Raw genomic sequence first — 25,818 nt, 5'->3', positions numbered from 1 at the left:
TGGCCATTGTGTGCATGTCTTTGGGATGAGCATGTCTTTTCAGTAAGGCATGATTAATGTGTGTTGTGTTGTGCAGCCCAGCTGGATGGTGCAACATCTCCACAGTCCATTGACCCTCTCTGACTCATGCAGCACACAGAGTAGGCCTATGCAGGACTCTTTAACACACTGTAAAGAAACAACAAAAAACAAAACACTTTTTTTTAAAACGAACAGTAAATAGTCAGCTTCTGAAACCCAATCGAGTCAGTAAAGGGTGGCAGTTTTGTGTAAAACTAAAATCAGTAAACTAAATCAGCATTGTCTGCATTTCTTTGCATGCAGCATTTTTCCTGTAAGTTGTATTTTCATGCTGACACACAGTCCAAAAGGTTACTAAAGGTCCATAGACTTTATGTATAGAATGCATTCTTTCAGGTGTTATGTTGAGTTTCATACTCCATAAAGATGTCCCATAAATAAAATAAATACCTACTCAAAATGTCAGTCTCCGTCATGGTTCTCGCACGGCGACTTAAGCTACTTTCTCTCGCTGGGTTTGTATAAATTCAGGATTCCTTTCTTCTCTGTCTGGTCGCTTTATGGACTATTTCTGGCAGTCTTTAAGGAGGGACAAAAGCAACATACAGGTCCTCCTATGGGCCACTCAGGAGCCATTGCTGTGTGTGACCTGATTTAATATATTGATATAGTTTGGAAATCATTTGTCAATGATTTGAAATGCTTCCAGATCCAGTTTCTCATATAACCATATTTCAATAAATTCAATAAATTGTATTTAATACATTTAAATGGAATCATTTAAAAGCATAAATGTGTATTCAGTGTGTTTCATTGTAGGATGTTATTTATATTATCCACTAAATGCCAGCTATTGCTTTCTTTCTTTTTTTCTCTGTATTGAGATGTTTATGGTAAAGGGTATTACATCTTAAATTTCAGTTTTTTTAAATTGCAGCACCCTCCCCTGCATTGTTAATATTTAATTTGTAAACTGCCCTTTACTTAGGAACAACTGCAATACCAACATCTCAACAGTTCAACATTACAATAAAAAAAAAAGCTAATTAGAGTTATAAAAAATAACATAGAAGAAAAAGGAGAACTTTTTTCAAGATCAAATTACTGGATGGAAAAAATAAATCCCCGAAACAGAGAGGGTTGTTGTCTCCTGCATTTAGCAGAACAAACTTTTATGACCACTATAACAATAGTACTAACCTTATTAAAAATAAAAAATTCATTCATTCATTGTTGAAATATCAAATAACTTTTCTCTGCTTTCCCGATACGCCAGACCCTCTGAACATATCTCACTCCTCTTTCTGACTTCTATATTTGCATAGACTTTCAGAACATTTGTCTTCAAATATATCAAATATTAAACAAACTGGACAGAAAATATAATCCTGAAAAAAATACCCAGAAGATTGGGGAAAAAGGTTTGAACAAGTCCACAGTAGCCTTTGAATTATTCTTTTTTCTTTTTGTAAATCAAAAATATTAACCACACACATCTCTGTCTTAAATAAACAAATAAAGAACTTCACACTTATTCGCACTTAACAGAAGCCTCCGAACCACCACTGATCTTCACTGCAGGCTAAAACTTGTTGTGTTATTATTTTTTATTTCCTTGATTATAACAACTTACACAATATCTCTAAATTTAGGTAGTCATTGTGAGAGACATTTGCCTTTAAGGAGCCCTAAATAGCAGGCCAAAATGGTAACCGGGCTTCTGGTTATAAGACAAAAACAACTTTACTAGAAAACAAACTGTACAATATCTGTCAGTGTGGCAGGAGAGGGTGATCCATTGAATGCTGCCAACACCTTGAGTTGGGTCGAGACATTTGTCCATGTCCTGTTTTCTGTGAATAAAGAGAGGGCTTCAGAGCATCCCTCCACAGGACATGCTGTTCATGCTCCAGGGCTGGCAGCAGTACTGCAGGTAGGGGTGGTACTGGTAGGCCTGATGGTACAGTGGCACAGTCATTGGGATGTGTACTCCGTGATGGTACTGCATTTGATTGTCCCTCACCAGCACTTGTACTGCTACTTTCTTCGGTGAGCTGCAGGCCGCCAGCTCGGTCGCCATCTGGCGCCGTTTGGTTTTATATCTCCGGTTCTGGAACCAGATTTTCACCTGGGTATCTGTGAGATTCAGAGCTTCTGCCAGATCGGCCCGTTCGGGCCCTGAAAGATACCGCTGCGTGTTGAACCGGCGCTCAAGCTCGTAGACCTGTGCGTGAGAGAAGGCCGCCCTGGAGCGCTTCTTCGTGCCGGGCCTGCACCGCTGCTCATCGGATGAACATCTGACCGTCTCCCCGCTGTGGTTGCATCCCTCCTCCTCTGCCTCAGCCTCCTCTTTCTGCCGTGTATCCCGCTCCACACAGTGTGTCTGGTCTGCAGCGCCTATAAAGACAATAGAGATGACGATGAGTGTTTTCTCTGTCAGAGATCACTTCAACATGGTGCTGAGGTCACGCAGTCAGAAAGCCCAGATATATACTGGGATAATATTACAAACGAAACCCTCAGAATCAACAACACAATTCTTTTGGTTTCATTCTTTTGTTTTCCAGCAATGTCCCACAACCAGCTGTCCTTAAGACAACAAAATCTGACTGGGCACAAAAACATGATTAAAGATGATTATAGAGCTATTAAATGTCATTTTCGTTACATAACAGTATGGTATTACTGGCCCTCAATCATACTGAAATATGGCATTTAGAGATCTAATTGATAAACGTATGTCTGTTGTAAATCAGCCCCATATTTATCTCAAAAAGATGAGAAACGGGCCATTGAGGTGAGACAAATTCGTCCTGTTTCTTTTTTTCCTTCTTGATTTATCATGTCAGAGATAGGCCGTCATCTGTCCTTTTTCAAGATGCCAAATTGCGCAAATACAATCTAAATGCACGTGACAACTGAAATGACCCATTTGTTGTGTCTCTATTCAGCCTTCCCACAATCCCTTACTGCCGAATAGATTCAAACGGCTCACCTTTTCTGACCTCAGTCTCCTCTCCTGTGGCGTCCTCACTGTAGGTATCCAAGGTATCGGATCGGTGGTTTCCAGCAGACATCCTGTGCTCAGCCGGAAGGCTCTCCGGGTGGATGCGGTTCTCTCGAAGACACAGATCCGGGACTCGCGTGCCGTGCCCGGTGCAGATGATGCGCTTTGGTGCGCAGAGCTCCTCTGTACTCCTGGCACCGGGCGTCCCCTGGGCATTACGTGCGGTGAGGATGTCTTTGATTGAGAAGGATGAAAAACGTAATGTCATGATGGAAATAAGAGCACGGATATCCCCTCACGCTCACGTGCGATGTATTTACAGGCATCAAAAGATCAGCCGCTTGAAAGCAAAACCTTACTGATTCGATCTTTTCACCTCTGTCTGTAATTGCTCTAATTTAATTGTGGCGATCTAAATCCGGTCTGCTAATGAACAACCTGCATCAGGAGCTGTCAAGACTTTTACAATATTCTCAGCAGCAGCTCCAGTTTACCTTCGATAGGCTGTTTTCCCTGCCTGGTCCCTCCTTCGCACCGCCCAGCTCCCTGCTGATCTCTGCGCTCTAATTGAAGACGACCGACACTGATTTTGCAGACGAAATATTTCACTTTGGGGAAGTGTGATTTTTATTAGCTGACTTTACGACACAACTCATTTTTTTAAAAGGTTAATAGTTCCATAGCTAGATTTGTCAGAGCCTGCTCAAGTACTTGGAGACGAGGACAGTAATCAGACCCTGTTGGATTTCAGTGCACGTTTTTTTTCAGTGACTATTGAACATGACTCGATTGAAGCCGTTCCGTATTTGCTACGTATTCATTTTCCGGAAGAAAAACTGATGCGTAAAGTTCACCAAGCGTGCGTCAAACGGAGCTCTGCCAGACATTCACATGTGAGAATGTGGTTTTAAATCCTTCCACACTACTGCAGCACACGTTAACATACAGTATCAAGTATGACACATCTTATCACCAAACCTCGATTGTAGCTTCCAACTTAAGTCTGCAGTAGCCTACTCTTACGGGAAAGTTTTAATTTACTATCGCGAAATTCGCCTCAGGACTTTATTTAATCAACAGAATTGATCATGCAATTCTTCATGATTGTGATTTTAAGCAGTTGTTCTTTATTGTGCATATAACTGCATAAATATATGATCATTTTCCATTGCAGATCTTACAGTTATGAGGGTTTATAGCTTGAGCTTTTGGCAGCTGTGATGTAATTACTCCATAGTGTTCGTTAACTAAATCCGTGGCTGATAAATATCACTGAATCACTGAGACTGGGCTCAAACAGGTGAGTAGCGCCACCTTGTGGTCGTGATTCTGGCTGCCAAAGTAAAGAGAGGCGCGTAAAAAGAAAAGATGGCAACTACGCACCATACACCTCTCTCTCTCTCTCTCTCCCTCTCTCTCTCTCTCTCTCTCTCTCTCTCTCTCTCTTTCCATCGCTCCCTCCCTCCCTCTCTCTCTCAAACTCTCTCTCTCTCACACTCACACACACACACACACCCACACACACACACACACACACACACACATTGCACAATCAGCAGGCCTGCCCTTCATTGAGGAGACGCGATGACAGATGCAGTAATCTGCCTCCTCCGTGTTGTTTTGTTTTCTGCCTCCGACTAGAGAAATATCTCCGTTTGTCCGGATGGGAAACAATGAGATGTCGTCACCACAACTACAAAGTGTGTGACTTTAGATAATTACTTAGCAACATGCATGCTTTAATAAATGGTGTTACAGTTGATTAAAATAACTGAACGAACCAGTATGAGTCCCTCATAAATAGAATCAACACACCTGCGTGCAAATACCCTTAGATTTCCAACCTCCCGTCACTTCTGAACTGAGTGGAACTTGAAGCATGCATCCGCTAAATCTCAGCAGCAATTAGGCTACTGAAAATGATGTTTTGTCATGTTATTAAGTTATTCGCTTAGGGCCGTGAAAAGATAAGCTACACCTCTCTGTTACGCACGAAAGAAAAATCATGTTTAGACTAAATCTAGTTCTTGTGATGCATCAACGTTAAGCCAACTCTATCTCAGAGGTTTTAAAAATATCTGCATCATGCACAGCTTCTGTCCTTAGACCACTCCAAGTTAATTTCATTTTTTACCAGCAGCCTAGTTAAAATTGCAATTTACCCTGATTTATAATGTAGGATTAAAGGTAAAATATGAGATACCTAATTAGGCTTCATAGTCCTGAAAAGGTTTTTCTTGGGGGCCCACCTAATGGGAGAGACTTTACTCCAACTTGTCCACGCACTTTTATCTCCTCTATATTTGGTCCTCCTTGAGTGGTTGCCATTGGAGACTTTGTTTTGGGAAACTCCACGCCTAACGCAGCGATGATCCGAGCTGCTATCTTTGGAAGCGCGAGATAGCGATCACAGCGCCTGTCAGAGCAGCCGTGGCCAGGCCGCGTCCTCAGGCATCGCCGTCCTGTCGCCAGCTCTATTTACACCAGTGACCGTGCAGCACTTAAGAGCTGACACCAGGTATGTCCTACCGGCAGTGCAGTAGCCAGGGGAAGTGGCCAGTGAGGCTATCAGAGGAGACAAACACTGTTTACGTTGCCATTCATCTCCATTAATAGTGTCTGCGTCTTCGACAATGCCTAGGAGGTGAAGGTGTTTGCTTAAGTCCATCTCTAATTTACGGCGTGTGTGAGATTGTGTGCCGTCGAGTGTGAAAATGTCGGTAATTATTACAAAATCATTGTAATAAAGTAAAATCATTATTAATCATAATATTAAAAAACACAACTGGTAGGCTACTTAACTACGACATTATTATTATTATTATTATTATTATTATTATTATTATTATTATTATTATTATTATTATTATTTTCATAAAGTAAAATCATTATCACTCAATATAATATTAAAAACCACAACTGGTAGTCTACTTAACTACATTGTTATTATTAATTCTTATTTATTCTTATTTAATAAAGTAAAAATCAATTTATTAAAAATAACAACTGACTCGTTATTATTATATTATTATTTTTTGCCTATTATGATTATTATTTGTATTATCAAAGTATATTTTTTTTTCTAATATGGGAAATATAGCATATCTTTCATTGTCATACATGAGAAAAAGGTTTACAGCAATATTTCTCATCCAAAGCTCTGAGAGTTTATTCGCTGTGTGGGTCCCAAGGATGCTGGCTGTCTGGTTAATGTCCATCTCTGAGTGAATCCTGACCGGACATTAGCTCGCCTCTAAATTCTCTCTTGTTTCTGGTTCTTGTCTCAGACCAAAGTCTAACACAAGCTTTCTCACAGGAAAAAAAAAGTTTGCTTGGCTTGATAAACGATTTGAGACGCTGAGAAATATGCTTATAGAATAAACTCAACTCAACATGAATTTATAGGAGTTTCCCAGATTAATAACTCGTGTTTCCAAACAATATTAGAAATATCCTATATATAGGGCACACCACGTATATTTTCGCATACATGTATAGCTACTTTTATTTATTTGGGATACACACACACACACACACACACACACACACACACACACACACACACACACACACGGAGCACACCATGGAACAATACAGTCACTTGTGTCATGTTTGTTTTATCATTTAATTTCATCATCAGTGATAATATTCGTCATTGTAACTGTAGCAGGAAAACAGGCCGTTTTAATCAGGTCACATATCTTCAGTGTCATTCAGCCTACATTTTAACAAATCACACAGTTAATGGGAGTGCATTAACTGGCAATTGTGGTCATTGTTGTTATGAACTTGTTATGAACTTGAAATATCGAACTGAATGGGGCTATTATACCATGTGCACATAGCAACGCGTCTTTCTCTCTTTTGTCGTGCATTATATCAGTTTGAACCTCAAATAAGCCACATCACGGACAGTCTTTTACATTCAATTCAACAATCAGATATCCAACAGGGAGTTTATTACATTTCCTAAACATGGCTCAGAGAAAATGCGCATAAAGTCTGTATCAATCACCGGGTTCGGGTTTCCTCATAGGCCTGCCTTGAGTTACAGTCCACTGGCCTACTTTGTGTTTCTAGTTTTACATTGTGCTTTCGTTGCCTTATATTTGATCAGGTGTACATGCTTGAGTCCAATACAACCATCCTAGAGAAGTCTCTCCAAGCTGTGAGTCAGTGTGCGCAAAGACTGCGCTACCATGCCCGGATGCCCTGCAGAGTCCCCTGGCAGGGTGTGACGACTGGTCCTTGCGGCGCCTGGGTTTGCGTCTGTGCACCGAGGTTCCCCAAATTCATGTTCATAAAAGCGTTAGCAGTGGTGTTGCTGGGCGGCAGAGCAGGTAAACTAGAATATGTACAAGAGTACGTGTTAGTATACACCGAGTTGCTGTAGCTGTAGGCTGGGTAGCCATTGTAGCTGTACGGGTTTGGAGCTCCGACTGTGTAAGAAGGGTTGTAGTTCTGGGATCCGGTTAGACAAGGCCTCCCGTCCCGGACCAGCACCGGCACAGCCACCCTTCTAGGCGGCGGTGGTGGGTGGTGATGGTGATGGTGATGACCTGCCATCTCCAGAGTCTTGTCCTGCCGCTGTCTCTTGCATTTGTACCTCCTGTTCTGGAACCAGATCTTGACCTGGGTGGAGGTGAGTTTCAAGGAGCTGGCAAGGTGCTCTCTCTCCGGGGCGGACAGGTAACGCTGCTGCTTGAAGCGCCGCTCCAGCTCGAACACCTGAGCCTGGGAGAAGAGGACGCGGGGTTTCCGTCTGGTTCTCTGCTGCTTCGTTGCGGGCTTCTCCGAGTCTGGATCCTCACACTCGCCTCGCAACGCACTGCAGCTCTCTGCGTGGAGAAGAGACGTTTAAATGTACATCAAAGCTAAAACAAGACTTGTGCAGTTGAACAGTCTGCGGGTCTTTTTTTGAAATATTTATCCACTTACACTCAATCAGATTTTGACTGAATGAATGAATGAATTGATTTCAAAATCTAAACTTTCTTAAAATGATGAAGCAAAACTGTTTTACATTTTCTAGAAAATATAATTGTGTGGATTTAAAGTAAACCCATTACCTATAATGTGCATTATTTGTCCCACAATATTGACCTTTTTAAATATGAATTAAAAATATTTCGAATATTTACACATATAATAAAGTGCACTGTGGATTTCTTTACCAACACGTGTGCTAGTATTTTCTAGGAAATAAAACGTGGTTTCAAAGGGTACATATTGATATTTGTCAATTCCTACGTGAGCCTAAACTAGCCAGTGTGTAGATATTGGAACCTTAAGTTAAGTGAGTAAAATTAAGTAGATTATAATACATTTCTGCCGAATTTTGTAACCATTAAATGTCCATTCATTTGTCTGGGAAGTTTTCTAAGACATTGTTGTTTATGGATTGTTATATGGATTTATTTATTTAAATGAATTGTAAAAAATACAAATCACTTCAGATGTAAACACTGCAGGCTTTGTAGCCTCCAAGGTGTGGCACTTGCCCCAGTATGATTTACATTGATTACATTATATAGAATGTATTAACCTATACATATATTCCAAGTAGCAATTCAACGCCTATGTTCTAAATTAAAAATTAAAAGTCTATTTTGTATTATTAGTAAAACTCAATCAAGTGCATTGATTACCGATTCCCTGGTCCATGTGTGATTCTCTCTACTCTGCATTCGTTGATCTTTTATTATTTATAGACTGCGTGCATTAACAAATCGTGTCAGTTCGCCGTAACTATTTCATAAGAAATATATTTTAAAGTCAATTTAAAATATAAGTAGAATTTGTTTTGCAATCTAGTCAAAAGAACTTCTGGCTGACTCTGCTGTCATTTCTGCGCATGTTATTTATACAGCTGTTTATACAAGCGACAGCAATCTTTATCCCCACTGCGTTTTGGATGAACATATACGTTTCACTGTACTCACTGCTATCTTGGTCGTCCTGCTCGGTCTCCAGCCGGAGGTCTGCAGAGTGGTTCTGCGCCGGGTTGCCGAACATCTCCACCGGGAGACCGGACTCCGCCAGCCGGTCCTGTACCGTCAACGTGTTGAAGTACGACATCCTCTCTTCGCTCTCCGAGAGACCGGAGCTTATGGGACTTGGGCTGTCCCTCCCGGCCAGCATGCAGGAAGGCGGTGATTGAGAGCGGAACGCTTTATTTGGGAGAGTTCCCGGCTGTGCCAGCGCACCGGAGAGACCGAAGCAGGAGATAAACTGGAGCTGGTGCTGCTGAGATTGTTGCTGCAACTCCAACTTCAGAATGTCCTTCACGGAGAAAGGCGTGCTGGAAGAAGTCATGAGCGGACTGGGAAGCATTATTACCACCAACAGAGAAATGACAGATAACAGATAGTCAACAGGCCCAAAATTGGACCAATCTGTCTCCGGACGGCGCGTAAAAGAAGTAAATACCCCGTGCGTAAGCGTGAAGAATGGTCGCACACTGCCTGTTTTTCATGCAAACGGAGGAGGACTGGTTTCCTTTCAACTGTGACATCCCTCTCCTTTGGCTGTGTGTCTATGACTGGAGGGCTGACAGAGAGAAAGAGACGTCGATCCTGTTTGGTTGGCTGAATTCAGTTATCTAGAGAGAGAGCTGGGTCAGCCAAGATGCTGTCCTCTCCCTTTCAGTGACGTCCTGAAGCGGGGGAGGGACAGATATTCAGTCTATCTCTCTCTCTCTCTCTCTCTCTCTGTCTCTCTCTCTCTCTCTCTCTCTCTCTCTCTCTCTCTCTCTCTCTCTCTCTCTCTCACACACTCTCTCTCTCTCTCTCTCTCTCTCTCTCTCTCTCTCCCTCTCCAAGGAAGACATGCCTAATTTATGAAATAATATTAACTTGACTCTACTCCCCTCACTCTTCCAAAGGTGTTAAAGGTAAGGGAGTTTTATTTTGCTTGCTTTTTGTTTTCCCAAGACAAAAAAAGGGAAAACGAAAATACAGCCATATAGGTCTTTTGATTTTATATTATTCAAATGTTTTTACAGCAGAATCCTTCATTTGGTTGAGTTTATTTTATTTAATAGCGTTTATTATCTATCTCGTCTCTGCTGAATGGTCCCACAACATCACAGTTCTTCCCATCATCACTACGGTGCTTTTAAGATTAGGCATATCTTTGTTTCCTGTCTCGCCAAAACAGTGGATAAGATACTATGCCGCAACTGTGGGAAATGAGATAAAAATTGGCAACCCAAGGAGATATGAAGGATATAAATGTAGTTTTATTTATGTCTCCTTCATTTGAGATTTCTTTTCCAACAACATTTGGCTACGATGATGCTTTCCCTTGACATTAGGTCAGTATTTCTGGAGGAAAAAAAAACCCTGGGTAAATCATTCAAAGGTTCCTCAATTGATATTTTTCGTTTAATGTGCAGCAATTCATAAAAGACACGTTCGTCGCAGCAGATTGTTTCTAATTGACTTTCAATAATAATAATAATAATAATAATAATAATAATAATAATAATAATAATAATAACAATAATAATAATAATCATAATAATAATAACATATGTGTTAAAATAAAAAGGTTATACGTTTAGTTCAAGCTAAATAAGTTTTTTTGTGTTGTGTGTTGTTGTTTTTTACATCGGGCGACTCCAGGAGTCACAGATTCGCGTTAACAGCCTCCCAAATGTTTTCTTGTTTTAAAAAAAATCCTAAAAATAAAATATATGCGATATTTCTCTTGAATGATAGTTAGGCCTACCTGTGTGCCAAAGGGCAAACTCTGTAACGGGACACCTCAATCCTGGTCGCCTATCTGTGGCCAAGTGCAGGCGCCAGGGTCTGAAGGCCCATTGCTCCTAAACCGTGTGGAAAGAAAAGGACATAATCTCATCCGCTCACCATCAACGCGGCGCTGTTTAGATTAGGGCAGCGTCTTCACCACTTCTGGAGATCCATGTCTTCTAAAATGCTCCGTTTAAGTGGCGAAGCATGGGTCAGGAAAAAGGTCTGTTGAGAAAATAGTGTACACAAGGCATTAGCTATTCCAAATGTGCCCCCTCGGGAAAAAAGAAATGGACTTTTCGGGGGCTCAAGTTAAATTTGCACCCTGGGAAACGGCTCAGACAGCCCACGTTAAACATGGTTTTCAAGATTTAATATCACGGAAAGACACTGATCATGTTCACAGTGTCGATGGTGATTTGCGCGAGTTACTTGGAATTTATGGGGACTTAAGTGGAATGTAGTGGCTGGTAAAATAGTCCCAAAGGGCTGTATATCTGCCCAATTTGTTTCCCCAAATATTTACCCAGTCCTGTTTATTCAGTGCAATAATTCAAAGAAACAACAAACCAAACAGAAATCAGTGTCAACGACACAATAGTTAAGTGTTTTGGTGCAAATTAAAAGCTAAATAAGGCTAAGTTAGTTAAATAGATAAGAAAAAGCCCACAGTGTTTAAATGTTTCACAGTATCATGACGTTGAGAGACCTTTTAAGACTTACAGGCCGCTGCAGTGAATTCAAAAGCGTCACGGGTCAGAGACGCGGGAGCGCGCTAATGGCACAATTAGCCTTTCAGGCCTAAACACGCACGCACGCGCACAGCCTCGCGAGTCCTCAGCTGACCATCATTTAGCAGTCTTCGCGTGCCACCGGCAGCCCAAAAGTGGCCAAGCAGAGAATCGTGTTTACGGAGCGGAAGAGTCTGTTTCCTGCCTGTAACAAAACCCAGACCCGGACAGACTCGGGTGCTGAATGCGACTCCCCAATACATCATCTTCATCTCAGAATCATCGCGATAAGCTGGGTAGGAGGTCAGGCCCACAGCAGAGGTCAACACCAAGAGACTGCACAACTCTGGACATATTTTGTTGGAGCTAAACAAAGAGAAGCGTAACCTAGGCTACTAAATGTACTTTCCACCTTTGCAGTATAGTCAAATTTCAATCATTCCCCACAATTCCCTTTCTGGAGATTTCTTTAAAGTTAAGGTCTTCTTGCCAGGCAGTGTTGAACATGTTTCTTCTTGTCCGCTCCTTCTCTCCATATCACTGGCAGCCTAACCTGTTGAAGCAGTGTCTTCTCTGCAGAGTGGCAGGTGTATAGTCGTTTCAGTGGTTGCAGGCCCACAACACTGATGTCCCTGGAGATGTGGGGTTGAATGTTCTCTAAAGACAGCAGGTCCCTGAATGAAAGTTTGATGACTTGGTAATGACTGTAATTATCTTTCCCCCTGTGGTCTTTGCTTCTGTAAAACCGAGAGGCGATTGGTATCTGATGGTTTTACCGCAGTGGTAAACTGCGTAAAGAAAGCATCAACACCTCCAGCGTCTGTGGGTGCACTGTAGGCCTTGTGTAGCCTGTGTGTGTATTGAAAGAAGTTGTGTGTTATTATGACTTGACAGAGCTTTGTAGAGGAGCACTTAACATCTTTCTACAAAGGAGCTGGCTGTTTAAAGGTGTTACTATAACAGCCTGTATGTGTGAAAGGAAATGAAGCATGACTATCCATTTGTCCTACAGTAAGCCAATAACAACAATAGATTGTTACATTAGGAAAATAGATTAGTTCAAGTGCGTTTGCATGGTCTGTCCTCAATGTTGTGTGTGAGTGGTTTATATAAAAAGGTGCGATAGCTTTTCCCCAGCATCTTGCATGAAGAGCAAGCAAGGCCATGAAGATTAAGGGGAAAATATGCTAATTTTCAGGTTATTCATACATATTTTGAGTTTCTACGGGAACATGTTTACATTCTTTAATATTCAAAAAACACATTATTTTTCTCATACTATCTTTCTGAATATAACTTTATTCCCCTCAGTTTGAAGCGCTCCATTTTAGCGCCTGTCTCTTTAACCCTGCCCCCCCCCCCCCCCCCCCCCCCAATAAAAGCCCAGTCTTCTCTGATTGGTCAGCTTTTCTGAGTCTTCTCTATCTCCATTCTCTGCGTCTCTGCACAGTCATTGCAGCCGGGGAATGACTGTAACAGCACTGTATTAGCATGTCTACCTATAAATATAGTATAGTGGTGACATCACAACCATACAGAAGTCCTGACGGCTCATTTAAAGGCACCGTTTCTGAATATGGCTGGATATATTTCTCTGTGGATTGACTGTTTCCACACATTTACAGTATTTATATAGCACCTCGACCTGCTTTATAATAAAAAAAAGACGTGAAAATCTCACTTTTTTTTTTTTTACAATATGGGACCTTTAAAGGACCTGGACAAAATAGAATTAGGCACAATTCCATGCAGAGTGTGCTCGCCTCATGAAGCTCATAATGTCCTTTCCTTTTCCCTTTTATTTCATGGTCATCTGTAAGAATGGCATAGGACCAAACTGTTGTGTATCAGTAATGGCTTGGCTCTTCTGGGTCCCGGAAGGTGAGTCTTATCAGCAGCCCATGTGATGGTGTCAGTAGCCAGGACCCAGACTGTGCTATTGTGCCCCTGCCTGGGCCCGAGTGACGGATGACAGCAGCTTCTCACTGGAGGAAATGAGGAGGCCAGAGGCGAGCCTGGGGCCGGATTTTTAGCAAAATCCCTGTTCTCGCTCACTTACCTTCGGCTCCGAAAGTGCCAAATATTCCAGAATGGCGGGCCTAAGGTGCTGTAGCTAACCTCCATGTTCCAACAGTACCCCAGGGCTCATTGTTTTAACCAGGTTAGGAAAAAGATAGCCTTAATTAGATCATTTGTTTGAAAGACTGAGAGAGGATGATGTGCTTGAGAGCCAAATCGCCGTTTTGTGTATCAAGAGTAACTTTGAGACCAGAAAGGAGGAAGTAAGGTCAGGCAAGTCTGGGTCCCCTGGCCTTTACCCTCCCTTGGGTCTCATAAATTAGCCTGCTGTAATTCTCTCCCAGACGGCCTTGCCCCAGCAGGTGTGTGTTTGTATATATGAGTGCTAACAGGGGGATGTAAGGGCTGTAATGTCTGTGATCTACGGTGTTGGGAATGTAGCTTGGGAGGAAACACGCAACCTAAATATGCTTATCCTCTCCGCTGCCACACAGGCCATGTAAATAAAGATACTGCAGGAAGGTGGTTCAACTGAATATGATGCGTGTGCCTGAATGTTCCCTTTAGCTGCTTGCATATTATTTGGCACTGGAAAAATATCAAAAAGGGTTGAATCAAGTTCAGTTTGCTACCGGAGGGGTTTTCTCTAGCCATCTCAGGCAGTAATGGCTCTCTTGGGAAAGACAATGTTGCCTAAAATAATCCTGGCTTCAAGTGATAAACATCCTTGAAAGAAAATGCTACTGTCTATCCAGAAACCATGGTGGTATCTTTATCAAAGGGACAGTTTGTTTAGGCAAAATTCAGACTAATAATAATTAATAATTACTGGATAAAACACCAACGCAGTTTCATTTTCTGTGAATGGGGAAAAAAATTCTCCCATGATGATCTCCCAATGTGGATGAATAAAATATAACATAATTAGAGATCACGATAGACATACTCAGGTTGTTTATTTTGTCACCTATCATTTTTGTGGCTTCATGTTGACAGAAAATAATCAGTCAGGGTAAAAATTCAGAGGTGAGGTCTTGCACTTCCTGTCATTGTTTCTTTGCATGCATATTTGTATAAAGCTCATGTCTGGAGAGCCTGGGTTTGCCAAAAGACAACATAAATCAATTAGAATAGCACACTGTAGACCTTGTGTTTGAGGTTCCGCCCAGCCTTATAGGGTAAAGGCCATGTCAGTGAAAAGCACATCAAGTATCATTACACTTGTCCAAAAATGATTATTAAAGTTCAATTTTAGATCAAATATTTGAACTGTTTGTTTGAACTTAAGAGTTTATTATAATAATTATTAGTAATTTTATTATTATTATTTAAATCTCTAAGGGGTCCACGCCGGTTGTGCCAGTGCTTCCAGCTGACATTACTGTCTTTAAGAGACTATAGTGGGCTAAAGCTGACTGGAGATACCATATGAAAGTGGATGACCTAGGGCATCTATTGGTACCAGGCATTTGGCTAACCTGAAGATTTCTGAATGAAAATGGGTTCTATGGGTACCCACGCGTCTCCCCTTTAGACATGCCCACTTTTGACCAATCCCATGCAAGTTGGGGCAAAAACCACGCAGCTGTATGCATGTTAGTCCCCATAGTAGTAGAAACTTGAGCTCACTGTCTAAAAAATGAGCTGTTGTGACTCACAGTCTCACAAAACTTTACAACTTCAACCAAGAGACCTGGGGCATTCAGAGAATGGATGGCTTTCACATGTGTTTTGCAGAAAAATGCAATTCTTGCAGAAATCTCCAAAGGTCAAAAGGTTTTGACATCAACTCACAGCATGGGTCTTTCTAAGGTGTTACTCGAGGTCTAGGTGTCTAAAAGATGTATTTTGGAGGGATTTCTGACCATATTAATTCTGTCATGGTCAAAAAATGTTAAATTTAGAACCAAATCTGTGTAAAAATAATCAAATATCAATCCCTAGAATTTTCAACAACTTATGAGACATAACAGAGCACAGGGAAATGCATATTAAATGTCTATCATAACGTTTTAAGCCCTCTTACGCTCTAAACTTTAAAGATTTGAATAGGTGCCTTTTTTTTTTTTTTTTTTTACAAAACCTTGACACACTGTGCTGAGGTGCATCTCAAATGACTCTTCAGGTTCCCAGCTCTCAGATGATGCATATCACATATATGTGGCATCTACTGTTGACCTGCTATCTTCCCCTGAACATCCACTGTCTCCCATAAAAAAGACAAAAATGGGTCAATGTTTGACATTTTGGGAAATATGCTGAATCATTTGCTTTCTTGCCAAGTGTTAAGTGAGAAGATTCACTGATACTATCATGAGAGTAACAATCTGCGCATCCAACTAGAGGCAAGAAAGTAGGCAAACATATTACCCACAATCTTGAACTATGTCTTTATTCTCAGATGGTGTAAGGTCTTTGTGTCAGTGACTCCATAGATGTATGAAATCAATCAATGACAAAGCTTTACTTTTCCCCATTAGGATATTTTTCAGTTGTGGAAACATTCATGTATTTACACTTGTCATAAGTCAGTATCCATTACTGATAGAATGTAGTAATTTGGATTTAACAAAGCAATTATTGTATTTCTGAGAAATTAAATTAGAATATTTTTTGAATACACTTATCCAATGTACGCTTCTGTCACTCAGGTCTACGTGCAATATGTCTTTTTGTTTGGTTTGTATAGAGAGCCAAGTGTAAATGTTTGCATGCACAAGGGGGAAAAATAGATTCAATGCCATGATATTAAATTTATTCATGCACGCACAAACTTGCACAAGCATAAATACACTAGTCGGAATGTAGTCAAACGCACAGACCACTGATGTCTGTTATTGTATGCATGCTCCATCACTCATTGGACTACACAGAGAGCAACAGGGAGGTCCTGTGCTCTTTGTTGTTGCTGTGTCTAGTCCCTTGTTAGAGAATTGATGACACTGTCTTTAGAAAATAAACAAGGCGGGAAGCTAAAAAGGTGGTCACTCACCACAGCTCTCTGACCCAGAGACACAGAGGCCAACGCAACACATGAGCAGTGCTGCAGTGTCCCGCTTGGAATGTGCTGCAGTGTGTGTGTGCGCACGCTCCTGTTTGTGTTTCAGTGATACCGCAGCTGGAATGTGACTGTCTTGTGCCTGAATGTGTGCCTTTGTGTGTTTTAGTGTCAGCGTCATACAGCACAATGTTAACCTGCGTGCAAAAAAAACACTGTGATAAAGGAAACCATTCTTTTTTGTTATATTTGCACTACGTTGCTATATTCCAAAATAAATGTTCCACGTATCAATGTCAAGGAAAAGGAGAAGGTGCCTGTAAATGCTTGGCTGACTAACTCACTCATCTGGATGTGACACACTCCCCCTGTGGGCACTGTCTTGCCAGAGGCTGCTCCTGTCACTCCGTGCTCTGACTCACACTTCACATCACAGCCCCGACCGTGGTCCCGGGGCCTCCCCGGTACGTACACACCAAACCCTGCCATGGGCCCCCGGGCCTTGTTCTGGGAGCTCAAATCCCATAATTGCAGGGCTGACAGTGATAGCTAACATACGAGACACCCTCACCTGGTCGGAAAGAATGAAAACACCTACTGTCAAAGTGAAGCAAGGAGATGGGTGGGGGTGGTACCAGGTATGGGGAAAGTGAGTAACATCTGGGACAAAACAAGAGGGGAAAATAGTAACTTTGTGTTCTGTGATAACCAGTGTTAATTGTACAACTTTTGTAAAATATACTTTATGAGGTGTAACTGGTGCTTTCTTTAAATGGCTCATAAATCATTTATTCATTGTTTATTAATCAGAAATAAGCCATTATTAAGTACAAGCAGTGGTGTAGTGGTAGTTGATGAGGGGGGTACTGCTAGGTAGATGGGTATGTAACCATGAAGGGAGTTGGTAAACTACATTTTTTTATTATTGTGCCATGCAACTTTCTATTTGGCGGATAGGTGGGCATACTGTAAGCTGCCAGAACAAGAGGTGGGTATACTCATGATACCTGCCCTCCACTACACCACTGAGTACAAGTTTTGGGTTACAATGTTAGAACATTTGGCTAGTGTACATCCTCCAGAAGCATTAATTGTTCTGTCTTTTTAGCTCACTCTTTATTTTTTACAGGACGACCACTAGTTTTCTGTTATACAGTTTCAGGGCTTCGTCAAGGCCAGATTATTAATGTAAAGTTAAGTGCTGGGCAGTGTAACCAAAAATTAGTATCGCAGTTTTTTTCAAATTCTGCCGGGTTGTTTTTTTGCATGACTAGGCCTTATTAAAGGTTTATAGTGGCTTATTCTACTGCCAGGAGTATGAAAAATATAAAAACATGCTGATGTGCAGTGTCATTTTGTAAATGTACAATTATCAGGGTTACAAATTGTTGTACGGTGGTACGGCCATGTTTTTTTGCCCTGTTTAAGAGAATAAGTTGTGGGAAAATAAACCTGATTTTTGCCCTGTACTAATATTAACTGACGGTAGAAATATGAACCAAATGGATTTTTCACAACCTAAAAGGTAATGGTCAATAATAGTGACGGAGCTATATTCATGATTTCTTACCCACTGATTTATTCCATGCTAATACTGAGTTTAAAGCAGTATTCCTTTTTTGGCCATGTTGGTGCAATGGAACAAGATGTAAACACAACATTGGTATATCAGCACCTTGTAACAGTATAAACAATTGCCTATTATTTACACATCAAACACAGGGCAACATTACTAGTCACAAACTAATTTGAAGTTGTGTTTTCTGCTTACCTGATGACTGCAAATCCAATATTTACTGTCTTTTTCTGCTCTGTCGGTGCCCACCAACTGCTAACAAAAATCTGCTTCTTTAGTTTATACACTCTGCTTTGTTCACCGGGCCAGTCATAGAAATATTACATGTACCGTCAAAACGATATAAAAATGTCTTGTCATATCTTCTGTATCATTTGAAAAACCGGCAGCCAAACTGTTTGGGCAATATTTACATAATTTGGACAATGCGTTCTGATCCTTCCATGTCATGTTCATGTGAGAAAATACTCAGTACTTTATCAAGCTATAAAATTACCTATATTGAGGTGGAAGGTTTTGGCCATATCATCAGTGGTCAGTCGCTACTGTTACTTTGTCTGTCTTCTGCTTGGTGCAGGTGAGGTAATGACAGCGTTGATACTGCACTAAGACAGTAAAGTTACGGGCCATATAAAACCAAAACATTGAGCTCAAAGACACCAAAACACAGCTGAGGGGAAGTGTGTTTGTCATTACGACTGACCTGTTTCACAATACAAGTTGTTTGTATAAAATATTGATATCTGCAGCTTTAACTACACAAACTTGGTTGGACTATGCAACAGCCTATTGATTGAAAGTGTAGCGAGCCCAGAGTTATTAGTGTTATCAACAGTAAATGTACTTATTGTACAGAATTATCTTTGTAAAGAAGTAGCTGGTGGAGGTGGAGCTAATTTGAACCACTTTAGAGGCTAGTCTATGTATCAATGCATTTTATTATACAGTACTATCCCTTATTAGAAGATGTTACTGTCTGAATGCCTTCCACATGACTGACTTTACACACAAACTAGGTCAAACAATGCAGAAGCCCCTTCTCTACCAGACTGAAAGATTAGAAGCCAGAACTAAGGCCAAAAAGCGGGCTTCATCGTGCCTCCAGTAATATTCAAAAAGCTTTCCAACAGAGTCACAATCCTGGTAGGAGAGAGCCGGCTGGAGTGGCCCTCATTTATCAACCACTTCAGCTCCTGCAGACAGCCGTGGGGAGAGCACAGAGGAGCCGGCGTGTTTACACCACAGCTCAGACGAGGCCCTCTTGTCAGAACAGATGAAGATGCTCGCACAATCATCGCGTCCAAGTATAATAGCTGCCCGTTCAGTCAGGGTTTAAATGGACATCTACTATGGGTTGTTTGTACCGTCCTCACCCTCTGAAACAGAGCTGGCACTGTCTGGCAGATACCTTGTCTTGGAGTCATTTCATCTCAGTGTGTTATTCACCATAAAATGGAAGGGAAAAAAACAACTCACCAAAGTCAAACTCAGTTGTGATCAGTGCCTTATGGGAAGCTCTTGATACAATCTTTAACGAGGCTCTGGCACCACCTTGTGGCTGATTTCTTTAACTGCAGTAAAATCTTGAACCACCCACTTTCAACTCTAGACATTGGTTGGATATTTGTCAGTCATGCTACAGAGGTATTCATTGGTCAACAGCCCATGAGATTCTGTTATCGCGAACTTTGACCTGACCGGGATCAGCGCTGCGATTGGCTCTGGCAATACATCTTAGATTTCTATTGGTTAATCCGCTCACGCCCACTTTACATCCTCCAAATCCAAGTTGAAGGTGAAAGTCCTTCTTTCATCCCGTTAGCTGCCCCTGTAGCCGCTTGTTGTTGACACAGTCTCCAGTAAAATAAACGTCAGCTATGTCGGTGTTTTGTGAGGTCCCCCAGGCAGCCCCTGTAGCTGTCTTCAAGCTATCGCAGGATTTCAATAACGACCAATTCCCCAATAAGGTGAACCTCGGAGTGGGAGGTAAGTTGTCCGAAATAATTCTGAACAGCCTGTGATACTGTCATGGTAACGGTATCCTGGAGCAACCAGCCAGTCTGAGTTCCAGCTAATGGTTGCTAAGCTAGCTAGGTGGTTTTTTTTATTATTTATTTATTTTTTAATCTATGTGTTAATGTAACTGTACATTCACTTGTCCAGTACATTCAACAGGATTCACAAACAAAAAATAAAAACAGGACATTAGTACAATAATACAAAAACCATAAAATAAGATCAAATATACACAAATTTGAACACAATCACGAACACATACAAGGATTTACCTAATGCGTTGTAAAATTGAAGCTGCTGTTACAATCAATTCTTTAAATTCAGTGACCTGTTTAGGAATTGCTCCTAATTTCTTAAATATCCATGTGTTTATGGTGGTGCCCATACATTTTATTTCCTTAGCAATAACCAATTTCAACCGATATCTTCAAAACTGTTAGTACTTGAACAGTGGCATGCATTCAAATAGACCAAATTGTGAGCCCTAACCTTAATCCAATACTTTGCTACTGGCATGAGGATTGTGAGGATAACCATCTTGAGAATCGATTCTCTGTTTCATCACACCCTGTGCAGAGTAAACACAACTCATCGATTCTTCTGTCCACTCAGTCATTGCACACCAGCTACTGATTGCAGCTTTGTTACTAATGTATCCTTGTTATGTAACCGTGGGGCACAAAGAGTGGAGTTATCTCTGTAGATTGGATTACTGTTTCCCTCATGCCACAAGAACAAGCTACTAGCAGGACTTTGAATCTGTATAGCTTAGTCGTGCTTCTCTCCTAAAGCGAGCAAATGGCACATTTCAGTCCTCAGTACAACTGTTTTCTGTGTTAATCTTATTAAAAGTAGTAATCCGCGCAGCTTACATTGCAAAGGAAGTGTGAGAAACATTGCTTCGCTCTCTTATGGCAGTATGTTAAAGGCAATGCACAGCAGGATGGTGCTGCCCGAGTCCCATGATTAGTACAGGAGGCCCTTTTTTAATCCCCTTCTGTCTGCAAGACACAGTCCTGCAGATGGTCATTAGCTAACTGGACAGCTGGAAAATGTAGGTCACATAATGTTTAGTATATTAAAACTCACACCTAGACCTGAAACATGTAGATGATTATTTAATAAGTCAATTGATAGAAAATTAATCAGCCATATCTAATAGTTTAAGTCATTTTTCAAGACAAAATTAACTAGTGCCAGTCTCTCAGTGGTGAGGATTTGTTGCTTTTATGCAAAGTAAGTTGATGGTCTGTTCTGAAGATAAAAAGGCTTGTATACTTATCTGTCAGAATATCTAAGTGATCGTTCCAGGTTCAGTGATACATTTACTGTTATTTTACCCAGGGAGTGTGTCCTTCTTAGCCACCTTGCTGAAGCCTGTACTTGATGCTATCTAAAATCACAAGTCAATACATCTGAGCTCCAAGCTTTCCTCCACTTTTTTGTATAATATTGGTTTCCTTGAATTGTTCCTTGCAGCCTACCGGACAGATGAGGGCAAGCCATGGGTTTTGCCAGTGGTGAAAAAAGTTGAAAAGGTCATTGTGCATGATGAACAGCTAAACCATGAATACCTGCCCATCCTGGGCCTGCCTGACTTCAGATCCGCTGCCTCTAAGATCGCACTGGGAGATGACAGTCCTGCCATCCAGGAGAACAGGGTTTGTATTGTGAAAGACCACTACGTTTAAGTTTAAAATCTTTTTACATTAATACTAACTGTGTATTTCTGTCACTGTCAGGTGGGCGCTGTCCAGTGTCTGGGTGGTACAGGTGCTTTGAAGATGGGTGCAGAATTTCTCAGGCGTTTCTACAATGGGAACAACAACACCAAAACCCCTGTCTATGTGTCCGCACCTACCTGGGGTACGCATACACATACACATACACATACACATACACATACACATACAAACAAACAGGGGAATAACACAGAGTGGAAATCAACATAGAAAGTAGCTCCTCGTTCAACTTTGAATCCTATACATAGACTTTTATAGACTCACTTTAGACTTTAGACTCAGGATATAGAACGTTCTCTCGATAAATGTATCAATAAACATCGTATCAGTGATCTTGATTCGTTATCAGTACCTGTGTGAGAATGCAAGAAGCATTAATAAAACAACATTTGTATCTAGAGGAAAAACAAACGATAAAGTGAAAACAATGGAATCAGAGTTTTCTTCACGGTTTGTTTCAGAAAATCACAATGCTGTATTCGCCAATGCTGGCTTTGAGGATGTCCGACCATACAAGTACTGGGACGCAGAGAAGAGGGGCCTCGATTTGGCTGGTTTCCTTGGAGACCTGGAGGTAAGCAGGACTCTGGTACTACTTAATTTTGGTCATAAGTCATTTTCATCAGAAGTTTACAGAACTTCTTCTCCTCTGTGTTTTCCACAGAGTTGTCCAGAGCACTCTATCTTTGTCTTACACGCCTGTGCTCATAATCCAACTGGCACAGACCCCACACAAGAGCAATGGAAGCAGGTTGCAGATATTATGATGGTATTATACTCATACATGCACACAAATACAAACAAATAGATCACCTGTACCGGTGTCTACACTATCACCTATAACACAAGTGTCAGTTTAAATAGGACACGGTTTTGCATGTTGAATGTTTATCACAGTATACTGAGCGTTTGATCTCCTATCCTGTTCTTTTCCAGAGGAGGAAGCTGTTTGTGTTCTTTGACTCAGCTTATCAGGGCTTCGCCTCAGGCAGTCTGGATAAAGATGCCTGGGCGGTCCGCTACTTTGTCTCGATGGGCTTTGAAATGTTCTGCGCCCAGTCATTCTCCAAGAACTTTGGCCTCTACAGTGAGTGACCCCTGGGTGCACTGAGTTGTACATCACTTGCCTGCAAGAGAGTGATAAAGAGCGGCATTCTTTGTACTGTTCACAATATCAGTGACAGTCAAAGGGCTTTATATGGCTTACATTTTAATAGTTAGATTGTTGTAATCTCACACCACGCCTGGCTTATTTTCAAACATAAAAAAATACATTAGATCAACATAGCATATAGCTAAATGTTTGTTATTACAAAACAGTACAGTAGATATGTCATTATTGCCACCTACAGGTAAAAGAAAGTAGTAGCTACAATATTGTTTTATGTTTGACATTTATGTTTGTTCCATCAGATGAGCGTGTGGGCAACCTGACCATTGTGGCTCGTGATGCGGACAACCTGATGCGAATTCTGTCCCAGATGGAGAAGATTGTCAGGACCACTTGGTCCAACCCACCGTCTCAGGGAGCTCGCATTGTTGCCATCACTCTTAACTCACCTCAGCTCTTCACTGAATGGTCAGCAAATGATATCCCTATAAAAGATCACTTGAAGTCCCTGTATGAGGTATAACAGACAGCCATAAAATTATTGTGTTTTTCTAATGTGGTGTTATTCTTTCCATTTCTCTGACACTAGGAAGGAGAATGTGAAGACCATGGCTGACAGGGTGTTATTGATGAGGGCTCAACTGAAAGCTAAGCTCCAGGCTCTGGGGACACCGGGCACCTGGGACCACATCACAGAGCAGATCGGCATGTTCAGCTTCACAGGCCTCAACCGTGAGTACAATCAATACATTTGAGGATGATGACCGTCAATGCAGCACTTTCTATATATATTACTATATATCCACTGTGAACTTCAAGGATTTTAGCATTTGTTCATAATACTACACAATATATTTCCCTTCGATAATTAATGAATATTTAAATTCGCTTGTGATGTATTTCCTGCAGCCAAACAAGTGGAATATATGGTGAAGGAGAGACACATCTACTTAATGGCCAGTGGTCGCATCAACATGTGCGGTTTGACCACGAAGAACATAGACTACGTGGCTGAGTCCATCCATGAGACCGTCACCAAGGTCCAGTGAACGACTACACTACCCACAGTCCTCAGTACTTGTCCTGCCCTGAGCCTCCAGATTCCAGGGAAAGTGTTTGTATCCAGCAGATTTCCTGGAGCAAACATAAACTCTTATTTGCACAAATATACAGACAGCCCTCAGCTCACTGGCCCCATTTCTCATTCCTTTTCAGTGTTTGTGCTAAGCTAGGCTAAACACATGCCGGATCTATTTCTATCCGAACGCACAAATGGGAATTATTCTCATTATTAGTAATTGTGTTGATAATTTTTCCCCGTCTTCTTCGTGTTGGTCTCCCACTTTTAGTGTGATGTCACATATTTTGTACATGTGGTGTACTGTGAGTGTGTGAGTTATTACCAGGACCTTTGAGAGGTTTAGTACATCTGCGACTGTGTTACAATTTCCCCAGCAGTGCTGACTCAACTGTCTGAAAAATGTTTGTTATATTTGTATCCATCCATTCCAATTGTTAATAACACATTTCCAACTTTATTTAACCTGCCATAAGTATCATGTATGATTAACGGTTGTTAAGAGCACTGACCAAACGGACTCAATGTAGCGTTAATTAGAGGAAGCGAATATAGTAAATGTCGTAAGTATTTACCAACTTTAGCAGCAGTATTACATTTACTGCGTGATGCAATGTGAACAAGAGGTGAGTGTTCTCTGGAAGATATTTTTACCTTTGAACTATGTCATTTATTAATGATACTGTCTTCTGCCCAAAGGGGTTATACTTATTACCTCACTTTTAATCTTTATTTACAGAGTGTTTTTATTTCTATATGGTGAATGAACACAAATGGCGATGAACTATCCTAACACTGTGTCGTGAATAGTCTCTGTTTTGAGCTCACAGCTGAATGTTGTGATGTTTCTGGCTGTGTCGGGCACCTGCAAAGTGAATGTCGAGTTTCACAGCGACCGTCCGTTCGTAGCACTAGGTCACTATTATGTAAGACCCTCATGTCAGTTGCACAAACACACTAATGATCAACCAGTTTGCTATTATATCACTGTTCACAGTACACCAATAAAGCAGTCATACTATTTAGCAAATGGAGCTGAAAATCTCCTCACTAGACTTTCTAATGAGATTAATGAACTACTCTAATAAAGAACTATAAATAGCATGTTTGGATTTTTGTCACATATGTTGGAATTGATTTAATGGTGCAGTTTGTGGTTTATACAACAGCCTTTACAAAGAATTGAAGTGAGTGATCATAGAGAAACATAATGCAGTGTACACACTTGGCAAAGCAGTTTAAATTGGATAAATATAAATGGTGGAAACAAAACAGATAAGACAAGAATAATAGTTTAGTCCATTTATTAATCATGTAAATATCTCTTGTGTAGAACACATGGTCTGTCTCTTGATATCTTTGGGTAGCTTATATAATCATCTAAATTTTACATTACAAAATCTATCTTTGTCGAGAAACAGTATATCAATCCTCATAAATATAAATAAGCGTTAATCAACTGCGAAATCTGAGCATTAAGCTGAGAGACTTTTGGATTCATACACATCCTCTTGCCCAGAGTCAGTTGTCAGATCAAAAGGGCTTCCTTCGTAGCGTGTTCTGTGTACATAGAGGGGTCAATGTGAAAGCTTAGCAGTGCAGTATTCTTTGTACTTACATAGCCTTACCAAGCAGAATGAGTTATGTCACCCAGTGTCCCAAAACACCACCTGTGTGTCTGTGTTTGTTGGACGGGAGGTGGTGGCTTGACGTCAGTGTGCATCATATTCCTCCTTTCCTCATTCATATCTTTCTCTCTGTTCTG

General features: G+C 41.0%; 3 protein-coding genes across 3 annotated transcripts; 1 reads left to right on the top strand and 2 right to left on the bottom strand.

The window, feature by feature from the left end:
* Positions 1–1,542: 1,542 nt before the first annotated feature.
* On the bottom strand, positions 1,543–3,444 carry nkx3.3 (NK3 homeobox 3). The gene is made up of 2 exons (XM_083923070.1): positions 3,017–3,444; positions 1,543–2,418 (listed from the first exon to the last, which is right to left on the bottom strand). Exons 1-2 carry the CDS (start codon positions 3,294–3,296, stop codon positions 1,895–1,897), a joined length of 804 nt encoding a protein of 267 aa, XP_083779196.1. The 5' UTR covers positions 3,297–3,444; the 3' UTR covers positions 1,543–1,894.
* A 3,778-nt stretch (positions 3,445–7,222) lies between these two features.
* nkx2.3 (NK2 homeobox 3) lies at positions 7,223–9,361 on the bottom strand (the record flags this gene model as incomplete). The annotated part of the gene is made up of 2 exons (XM_083923069.1): positions 7,223–7,866; positions 8,971–9,361. 2 exons carry the CDS (start codon positions 9,359–9,361, stop codon positions 7,223–7,225), a joined length of 1,035 nt encoding a protein of 344 aa, XP_083779195.1.
* Positions 9,362–19,974: 10,613 nt separating this feature from the next.
* got1 (glutamic-oxaloacetic transaminase 1, soluble) lies at positions 19,975–24,971 on the top strand. The gene is made up of 9 exons (XM_083923067.1): positions 19,975–20,092; positions 21,602–21,783; positions 21,865–21,988; positions 22,326–22,438; positions 22,529–22,633; positions 22,801–22,951; positions 23,278–23,443; positions 23,565–23,707; positions 23,885–24,971. Exons 1-9 carry the CDS (start codon positions 19,984–19,986, stop codon positions 24,022–24,024), a joined length of 1,233 nt encoding a protein of 410 aa, XP_083779193.1. The 5' UTR covers positions 19,975–19,983; the 3' UTR covers positions 24,025–24,971.
* The last annotated feature ends 847 nt before the right edge of the window (positions 24,972–25,818 follow it).

Source organism: Echiichthys vipera (genome assembly GCF_963691815.1).
Source record: "Echiichthys vipera genome assembly, chromosome: 11".
Lineage (NCBI taxonomy): Eukaryota > Metazoa > Chordata > Actinopteri > Perciformes > Trachinidae > Echiichthys > Echiichthys vipera.
This window is presented reverse-complemented; position numbering and strand designations above follow the sequence as displayed.